The sequence below is a fragment of the Grammomys surdaster genome, unplaced genomic scaffold (genome assembly GCF_004785775.1).
Source record: "Grammomys surdaster isolate TR1022 unplaced genomic scaffold, NIH_TR_1.0 126298, whole genome shotgun sequence".
Taxonomy (NCBI): domain Eukaryota; kingdom Metazoa; phylum Chordata; class Mammalia; order Rodentia; family Muridae; genus Grammomys; species Grammomys surdaster.
In genome coordinates this window covers 8,358,674-8,369,195 of record NW_021621098.1, presented here as the reverse complement: position 1 = coordinate 8,369,195, position 10,522 = coordinate 8,358,674, and the positions used below count along the sequence as shown (strand labels likewise).

Sequence of the window (10,522 nt, the reverse complement as noted above, 5' to 3'; positions counted from 1 at the left end):
AGGAGGGGAGAGAGAAAGAGAGAGAGAGAGAGAGAGAGAGAGAGAGAGAGAGAGAGAAGTTGTAACAACTCTTGGGCATATGAAATAGTTCAGTGGATATCAGTGGATAAAGTTTGGCCCTTGGCTCATAAGCCTGATAAGCAGAATTCAATCCCCACATCTCATAGTGGAAAGACAGAACCAACCCCCAAAAGTTGTCTTCTGACCTCCAAATGTGTACCTGCAAATGCACACATACATGCCCCACACTATTTTTTGAAAAAGTATTACAATTCTAAACTGTAAGAAAGGCATGAGAGAAATGAAAGGTTGTTTCCCAAGCAAGGGGTACACAAGTATACAAAACTCCAAATATACATTAGCTACATAAAATATCTATGTTTTCCCCCAATTATTTGGTGGTTTCTTGAGGTTTCAAGTCTTAGTGTATAGCTGAGACTGGGCTCAATTTTGTATTCTTTTGCCTCAGTCTTAGAAGTAGACAAGCGCATAAGCATAGCTTTAAAAAAAAGTATCTTTTAATTTTTTATTACATTTTACTCATGTATGTACATGTATAGGAGGTGTACATGTATAGGAGGTGTACATGCCACTGCAATCGCTGAGGTCAGAGGAGAATTTTCATGAGTTGGTTCTCACCCTCCACCATGTGAGTAGGTGCTGTGAATGAACTCAGGTGGCACAACAAGCACTTTTACTGCGCTAGCCCACCCAAAGTCACAGAAATCACAAGGCTTGGTGAAGATGTAGAGAAGCTAGATTACTGTGCAACAGTGGTTGCTATGGGACAGTGAATTAAAAAAGAAAATTTAAGCAGAGAATTACCATATTAAATTTCTTCCTAGAAGCAGCTACCCGTATACTCCTTCAGAGCAGCATCGTTCAGACAGAGAAAGCAATAGGATGAGGCCAGCACAAAAGCAGCTGCCTAGCAAGTATGAAGCTCTTAGGTTTGATCCCTGTGGCAAGAGGGTAAGGAAATGAAAATGGAAAGGGGAGGGGAAAAGAGAAGGCAGGGAAGGAGAATGCTGGGAAAACCCCCTCATATTCAATTTTAAGTAGAAAAATTCTTATACACACTACAACACAGCTGAAGTGTTGTGACATGATATGAAGTGAGACAAATCAATCATAAAAGGGCAAATATGTGTCTATTTTATGTGAGGCACTCAAGGTGAAAACCTTTAAAGACTAAAAGAATGTTACTTGTCAGAAGCTAACAAGTAACAGAAATGTTTTTAATAGCAAGAGTTTTATCTTAAGAATGAATACACTCTGGAAATAATGATGGTTGCACAAAAATGTGAATGAATTTAGGTGACAAAACTTAAACACTTAAAACTATCTGAGATGTAACATGTGCCTGTAATTTCAGCTACTCAAGACAATGAGGCAGAACACTACCTTGTACTCAGGATTTACAGCCAGGCCACCCCAACAGGAAAAGAAGGAAAATGGTCACAAAGACAAAATGTACTGCAATTAAAAAGCTTTGCTCAAGTTCACCAAATAGCTAACTTTTAAAATATATAAATAATAAAGCAAGCACAGACATTAAAAACTGTACCTTTTTTAAAAAATGGGAATTTCAAAACAAAGTTCTAACTTCTAGAATCAAAATGTTAATTCTTAACCCGGACTCCACATCAACACTATCAGCAGTTCACTGAGCGTGTTAAAGCCGGACTTAGTGAGTACACAGAGCTGACTCAGCAGGAAAGGCCACTGACAACCTGGGTGTAATCACATCACCCCCATGGTAAAAAAGAAACCAACTCCTCTCATCATTAAACACATTCTGCATGTAAATACTCATTCGTATGCAGTAAATAAACATTGATTTAATAGCAACCACGTTATCTATCTTTACAGAGAATCTAATACAGCCTAATAAAGAAGAGAGGACATGGTAGTTACAATGATGTTTATCATAAAAACTAAAGGCTTGAAAAGCAACAATCTTTTATTTTTCTAAAACATGGTCTCAATATGTACCCTTACATAGTGGCCTTCAACTCACAGGGGGACTCTGCCTCCCAAGTGCTGAGATAAATGGCATGCACCACCACAAACAGCCAAGCAAAGATATTGAGTAATGAATGATTTCTATTTGTTGTTTTGTTTGGTCTTGCCATTTGGAACAGGGTCTCCCTCTGCAGCCTACACTGTACCAAAATGCATGATCCTTCTGTCTCAGTGTTTCAAATGTTGAGATTAGACATATGAGCCACCGTAACCCAACCAGGAAAGACTTCTTAAAAGGAAGTATTAACTTTTGAATTATCATTGCCAGCTTTGAGTTGAATCTCAAAACAAAGGTATTAGTAGAGCAGACAAGAAAAACACTTAGTATGAGTTCTGAGACAGCAGTAATTCCCAGAGAAAATTAGACGGTAGAAAAGTAAACTAAGTGGAAGCTAGTTAATAAGGGCCAAGTCAGAAAGGTAGCATATGGCTAGGCAGTGGTGCACACTTTTAATCCCAGAACTGGGAAGGCAGAGCAGATGGATCTCTGAGTCTGAGGCCAGTTTTTTCTACAGAACTAGTTCCAGAACAGCCAAGGCTACAACAGAGAAACCCTAACTCAAAAAACAAACAAACAAAAAAAGAGGTAGCATGTGGCCTGTTAAGGTATATATAATCGCTTGTAAATTTAAATAAAAGCTGGTTGGTCTGTTAGATTATTAGCCATCTCTAGTAGTAGCAGGAAAAATAGATTCAAATGTGGCACAAACTGCCATCATAAAGAGACAAAGGAAAAGGCACTGGGGTTATAGTTTAAAGGGACAGTTTCTACTCAGCATGCACAAGGTCCTGAGTAGGTTTGATCCTCCTCAATATAAGAGTAGCAAGGTGTTTTTTGTTTGGTTGGGTTTTTGTCGTTATTTTGTTGTTGCTGTTGTTACTGTTGTTGTTGGTTTTTTTTTGGGGGGGGCTGGTTTTTTTGAGACCCGGCTGGCCTCAAAAATCAGAGATCCACCCCACTCTGCCTCCCAAAGGCGTGGGCCACTACATGTGGCCTACAAGTTTTAAAGTAATGTATAATAGTACAAACTAGAAATAACATAGGCCTAAGTGAAAAAGTAATGTATAATAGTACAAGCTAAAGATAACATAGGACTAAATGAAAATAGTATGAGAAATAAGGAAGAGGAAGCCAGGCACAGTGGTGCACATCGTTAATCCCAGCAATTGGGAGGCAAAGACAGGCAGTCTCTTAAATTCCAGGCCAGCTAAGCCTACACAGCAGACCCTGTCTCCAAATAAATGAATTAATGAAACCACCCTAAGACTCTAAGATTTTTCTTGGTTCATATCATTCTTTAAAAGCAATATCTTATAAAGGAATTTTGTTTGCCAAAAGTGGAGACTCGGAGAGAATCAATAAATCACATATCCATAGCCAACCAGAGTCGCCACACACATTTCGGAGGCCATTTTGACTAAGAGAAGTCCATTAAGTAAGGACAACGTGATCCTCAATCAATACCTTCCTAACTCATCAAGAAAAGACTCCTGCCAAATACCAAAGTAAAAGAAATAGCATTTGCCAGTATTTGTACCCATGTGACCTTCCAAACTAACGCTATGTTTCATCTTCGAAGTCCAAAACGATGTATGCTGAAATTAAAACTAAGCATCAAAGACTGATTTGCATCGGCTTCGAGATAGAACTGAAATTGATACAAAGGAGGCGGTAGAACCAAAAGTGTGAGCGAAGAGAGCAATCTCAAGCAGAAAATAAGCAAACCTAATTCCTGAGACCTTCCACCTCCAACTTATCTTCCATGCTCATTCCACCCACGGTTATCATCCAGGAACTCAAAGCAATCATATTCCAACAGCCTGGTCTCCCGAGCCCCAAGACACACCCTCACCTTTCCCAGCACACTCTAGGGCAGCGACAGGAAATATTCTGCAGAGTCACGACTCTTGGGATTTTCCCCGTCTCTACTCCTGCTCCTACCCCACCCACTGGGCGACACAGTGGACAAGCTCCTACTGAGCTGGGCTGCAACTCGCGCGGCCGCCCGTCCGCACTTCCCACCGCGGCCCACGGCGGCTGTGCCCTGCGCGCGCCTCTGCAGGCTGGGCCTACGCGGAGGCCTAGCGTCCGCTAGGAGGGCGCGGCACGAGGGAGGACGCAGCTCACCAGAGTAGAGTGGCATGGCGAGGCAGGAGGGAAGAAACGGCGCGGGAGTCTGGGTCTGACAAGGGCGGCCGAGGAATATGAAGGAGCTTGTGGAGCCGTCCGGGGAGGAAGCGCGGTGGTGGCGGCAGCTCCGGTGCGACAAGCCTCATTCAAACCGGCCACTGGCGATGACGCAGCAGCACGCTGTTCTCCCAGGAAGCCACCGCGGGGGTGGGGGGGTGAGGGGAGGATGCGGGGGAGTGCAGCACGGGGCAGAGGCGGGGCCTGGGGGAGGGGAATAAAAGGGAAAGGGGCGGGCCAGGAGGAGGCGGGGCCTGGAGGAGAGGGGCTGAAGTTGTGGGGACGGGCCCTTGGAAAGAAGAAGCGTGGCCTGGGGGAGCGGAGGGGCCGTGGGCATGGGGTGGGGGGGTGAAGTAAATAAATGATGGGAGGCCAGGACCAGCTGAGAGAAAGAAAACACTCGGCCTGAACTGAAGGAAAGGTGAGAGATCTAAGAAGTACCACAATGCCTAGGGAGGGCTGAGGGAATGGAGGTGGGGCCTGAGGATAAGAAAAGGGAAAGGCAGATGGAAGGGTACCAGCGGGTTTGGAGGGTGTGTAGAGGGCAACAGACAGGCTTAGGGCCTGGAGTGGAGGCAAGGAGTAGAAATGAGCTTGAGGCTGAGAAGGGAGAGGGAGGAGGGGGAGGGGCTGGCAGAGTGCAGTCAGGAGCACTTGCACTCTTGCACACTGTGGCTCTAGGTCCTGCCACAGGTGGAAACCTGCAATTACCACTTAGGGCTAGATCATCCTCACAACTGTGTTTTAAATAACCCATCTGTTGTCTTTTACTAACTCAGAGAATTTCTGTCTCTTGAACGTGTGCTCAGGCGTTGTATGGTGCTGTAACAACTGAATATGAACAGATTCTCATCTCATATTTAAAGGGTCTACATCAAGTTTGTTTACAGTACACACTTTGGTACCACACGTCTCTGGAGACCTGCTTGTCTATATTTACGATAAATGGCATCCTTTGGAATCATGCTAGCAATGGGAAAGGAGGAGCTTTAAAAAAATTACTTTGCAGCCGGGCGTAGGTGGCGCATGCCTTTAATCCCAGCACTTGGGAGGCAGAGGCAGGTGGATTTCTGAGTTCGAGGCCAGCCTGGTCTACAGAGTGAGTTCCAGGACACCCAGGGCTACACAGAGAAACCCTGTCGAAAAACCACAAAAAAAAAAAAATCATTTTGCAAGGCTATCGTTGCTCAGTGAAAAAGGGAGTCCAGGACAATAGCAACCGCATTACACTTTGCTAAATGGATAAATGGACTTTTATGTCAAAGGTGGTCTTCCTTGCATAATAAAATGCGTTGATAAGGGGTTGGGTTTGGTTTGTTTGTTTTGTTTTTGCTTTTTGGGTTTGTTTTTTTTTTGAGACTGTTTTTCTGTGTAACCCCATGTGTCCTGGGACTTACTCTATAGACCAAGCTGTCCTCTAACTCAGAGATCTGCCTTTCTTTGCCTTCCCAGTGATGGGGATTAAAAGCATGTGCCACCACCACCCAGGAGGTATTGGTAAGATTTTAACCTACATGTTTATTAATAAACAAGTTCTGAGAAATATGGCCAAATATCAGAGCTTTTTTTTATAACTCTTGTTAATGTACCCAGGACAAGAGAGCAAGGCCTTTTAATCATATTTGTTAAGGCAACTTTTTAAAGTACCACTGTTTCGGATGCTTCTTCTTCTGTCCATCCTTATTACTTCTTCATAGAAATAAAGCCTACTCCTACCATTACGCCTTTCCTGTCAAGTACTATTATATTCGCAGCTATTCTCTTTCCCCCATGAGTATATGTGAATCTGAAGCACACAGTATAGGATAAAAAAATGGATCAAACACAGATCCTGTCTTAATAGGACCTAGAATCACTCAAAATATTAACATATGACGGCATGAACTCCATTTCTAAATGGAGCCTTTTGCTGAAAACAACAGAAGCCAGAGATAACAAGGGATGAAGAAAGAACTGTCTGGCTCCAGCTTCCCTCCATATGCATTGAAACAGAGGACATGGACTTCCCCAATGAAAAGGCCCCTTAGTAGTTTCCCATAGCTGCTGAAACTCAGCCACAAATTTGGTGATTACAAACCACATAGATGAATTACCCTACCAGTACTGTAGCCAAAAGCCAGGGAAGTCTTAGCCTTAAGGTGTTAGCAGGCAGGATTGTTGTGTCCTTTCTGGAGGTACCAATGGAGAAATCTTGTCCAAGTGTTACAAGCTACCCATGTTCATTGGCTGCTAACTCCATTTCTGCCATGGTTATCATGCTATCTTCACCAGCTTCTTCTGACTTTGAATGCTGCCTCCCTCTTTATAAGCTCCCATTGAGTACACTGTCCTTACCTAGATAGTCCAGGCCAATTTTCTCATCTTAAAATCCTTAACTTAAACACACCAGTAAGTCACTATTTGAAGGTAGTATTTATTCATAACCTCAGGGAATTCTGATGTAGACATCTTTGCAGGAGCATTACTTTATCTGCTAGATACTTCCAAAAACAGGTGTGTAAAATAAAAATAACATCTACTGTCCTTTCTTATAACATCTATTCTTTCTATTCCATGTTTTCCTCTATGCTGCTCAATTCTTGGAGAAAAGGGCATAACCTTAAATAATTTAGGAGATATAGGTCTAAGACAGTGTTTTGCCTTAAAAGATTTTCAGTAAGTATTTCCTAAGTGGATGCAAAACATAGTTGTAAATCAATAGAGATTCAGACTAAACTGAGTAATGCATGACTATGTAACAAAAAAAGACTTCAAAATCCAGCTGTTTGAAGAAGATAGATGGTTGTGAGACAGCACCAGCACTGCCACGGTATCGAGCTCAGGTGTAAGCCTGGGGAATTAAAGGAAGACACAGATTCGGGTCATTCATTATGAGTGAATGCCAAAGCTTATACTGAGCAGGTTCAATATATACACCAAGCCAGGGAAGGAAAAATACAAACAGGAACTCAACTTGGGGAGGCAAATGGGCTGTCAAGTGTAAATTCCCTTTCTGGGGCACCATGCCTACATCAGGATGTTTTGATCTTAGAAAGTCTGCAGGATGTTACTTAGTAAACAGCAGCACAGGAAAGTCTCAGCCCTTCAGGGTCCTACAGTTGTGGAGGAGTCAGGGAAAAAAGGGGGAAAGGTTATTGATGGACCAGGATGTTGTTGAAAATTTTGAATCCCAATCCAGGCCTTTGACCATTTAGTTCCTAGATAAAAGACACATAATAACCTTTATATTTATAATATGCCTTAATAAGGACTTTATCTACCCTCTATGGTGAGTTAGAATTTGCTATTTAAGTTGTTTTCCTATCTGTAACCCTGAATTATTACTTACTATGTTTCATCTGGGCTGCTCTTAACTTCAATTGGCCAGCCCTCATGACTGTGCTTTCTTGACTCCTAACAATCCTGCTTTCTCCTCTCTCCACAGTCTTCTCTCCTTCCTGGTCTCCTCCGACCCCCAAGGCCTGGAACCCCAAGCCTCACCTATCTTAATTTTGCCCAGTTATAGGCTGTAGAAATCTTTATTTACTAATCAGAAATAACTTGGGAGCAAGGTAACATAGTATCACTTGAGTCTAGTGTGGACTCTGGAGCAATCAGGCCTTTGGGACTCACAGGAAGCATTACAATACATAGCAACTGACCAAATCTCAACAATTCTGCTTTTTGTTTTTTTAAGGTTTTTCAAGACAGGGTTTCTCTGTGTAGCCCTGGCTATCCTAGAACTCACTCTGTAGACCAGGCTGGCCTTGAACTCAGAAATCCGCTTGCCTCTGCCTCCCAAATGCTGGGATTAAAGGTGTGTGCCACCACCGCCGGAATACAATTCTGCTTTGTAGTCCAATAAAAAACTCCTTTTCGCTGGGCATTGGTGGCTCACGCCTTTTATCCCAGCACTTGGGAGGCAGAGGCAGGAGGATTTCTGAGTTCAAGGCCAGCCTGGTGTACCGAGTGAGTTCCAGGACAGCCAGGGCTACACAGAGAAACCCTGTCTCAAAAAAACAAAAACAAACAAACAAAACTCCTTTTCTTTCAGATATAAATTGAATACAATTATGAAAATTATAAGGTATGATATGCATTTATAATGTCTAGTCCATTATATTTGGCAATTTAGATAAAGTATTTTATTATCTATCTTATCTTGGTGAGTTAGAATTTTGTATTTAAGTTATTTTTTCATCTAAACTTGTATTACCATCCTAAAAACATCGTTTTAGACCCATAACTTCTTAAATCTTAAACAACTGAAGTTTAACTGTGACACTATAACTATCTTGTCTTCAATCCCATCAGAGATCCGAGAAACATTAAATATTATTTGAGTATGCAGAAAGCACAAGGACCCAGCTTCCAAAAATTATAAAAATGACAGAGATAGCTCACCACCTGGACAGGCTCCAAAATTCCTTATAATATCAGAGCATCTGACAGACCTTTTGTGAAGCAAGAAATACGAAGGACTAGCTTACACTGTCTTGACGAGCTTAGTTAACACTTTGTTCTTTCTGGACAGCATTCTGTCTGCAGATAAAGTTGGAGCATTTTCTTGCCCAGTGGCTAGCTTGCCACAATAAAAGCAGCTCCATATGAAGGCCTTTCAATACTAATTATCTTCTTCCAAATGACAAGAGGTAACATCTCAATTCTAAAAAGAATTCAATTAATTCTTAAATTAATAAAAATGTTTTCAAATGCCATATTGTGTGAGTCTCTAAGATTTTTTTGAATACCATCTCTCTATTTATAGCATATTTGATCAAGCAAATATTACCTGTCTCCAGCTACCTATTATCTGTACAACCCAGAGCGTGTATTTTTGTGATAATCGAGACTAGTATCTGACAAGACTATGAGTTTAGTTGAGTGAATTGAGTGACTGTTAACTTGCATCACTTAATTATCCTAAACAGTTTGTAGTAGCCGCTATTAAAAGGAAAACAGTTTCTAATAGTAGCTATTAAAAGGATTGGACTAAACCTTGTATTTTTAAATGAGGTGCACAGGGATAATGCCTATCTAAGAGTTGAAACATACATATAGTATATTGTAACAAAGTTAATCTTAAATTTTGCATCAATATACAAAAATTTATACCAATGAAAACCTTAAACCTGTATCACTAAATAAAAATCTGTACTACTGTAACAAAATATGACTTTAATTCCATATCAGAAAATAAAGATTTCTACCAATTATGGCTATAAAATGCTTTTAAGAGTAGATTCAATAATCTGTCCCTTTTTATCTAATTTCTTATAATATTAATATATTCCCCCTTTTTCTTTTCAACCCTTTACCGAGAAAAGAAAGAAGGATAGAGAAAAGGAAAGAAAAGATAAAAATCCCTGAGTCTAAGCTCTCTATTTAGTTTAATCCCTGTTCAAGACTATAATTATTTGTAAATTATCCCTTAAAATGACAACATATCTATAATTTACAAAATGACCAAAATTGTCTACCTAATTTAAGGGACTAGACGGCAGTCTCCTTATAATTGCTTCCTGCTGAACTGTAGCAATTGTCTTCTTGTTTGGAGGTCCAAAAGGAAATTGAAAAATAGTTAAGTCAAAAGAAAGCTAGCTGGCATGATTTGTTTTCTGGTCTCTATGGACTTAGAAAGTTCGGGAGTTAATTGAAGTCTTGACTGCAACAGTCTGAAAGACTGGATGAACCAAGGTTATCTGGGATCAGCATTCTTTCTTGAGACTGTTTTGGAAGCAAGTCTCTGGAAACAGCATCAGTTTGAGGCAGGATATATCAGGGAGCTGGAGCAGCAGGCCTCATCAGCTCAGCATCCCTAAGGGTGAATCTTGTCAGGGCTGTCCTTTTGATCTTTCTGTGAATGTGAAATGTTTATAGGTAATATATGTTTCTATAGTAACATAATGTATGGAATGTACAATATGCACATACCAGTTAAAGATGAATTTTTGCTCCATGTTTGAGCAAGTGAAAGACAAATGTCTTTTTTTAGTTAGTTTGATCATATAAATGTATAACTATATTAATTGTAATATAAGTCTCCATTCATGCCATATGAAAGGATGACATGATTAATTTTGAGGACTCTGTAGCCAATAAGATCCATTGGCTGTGTATAGCTGAAGTTCTGGCTACAGACATTTTTATGTCTCAGTCCGTTTCAGGGCTGTTCCCATGTAGAGGGATCAGCAAATCATGTTACCTGTCCTGTTTGATTTTCTTGTTGTAGTTTTTTTTTTAATTTCTGTCTACAGTCAAGATCTTCAGCAGGTCTTCTTCTATCAAATCTGATCCTTATTACTTTGGAAGGAATTCAAAGCCTTTTCT

The 10,522-nt window shown here is 40.9% G+C and overlaps 1 protein-coding gene across 3 annotated transcripts in view; it reads right to left on the bottom strand.

Moving 5' to 3' along the window:
* Positions 1 to 4,328, bottom strand: part of Usp14 (ubiquitin specific peptidase 14) — a 37,722-nt gene extending 33,394 nt beyond the window's left edge. The window contains exon 1 of one of the 3 annotated variants that reach the window (XM_028759534.1): positions 4,154 to 4,328. In XM_028759534.1, the coding sequence (XP_028615367.1) occupies positions 4,154 to 4,169 (16 nt within the window). In that variant the 5' untranslated portion in view covers positions 4,170 to 4,328. Of the gene's footprint in view, positions 1 to 3,751; positions 3,851 to 3,878; positions 4,006 to 4,153 lie in introns of those variants that run through there. The other 2 variants (XM_028759535.1, XM_028759536.1) reach the window with 2 other exon arrangements.
* Between the last annotated feature and the right edge of the window lie 6,194 nt (positions 4,329 to 10,522).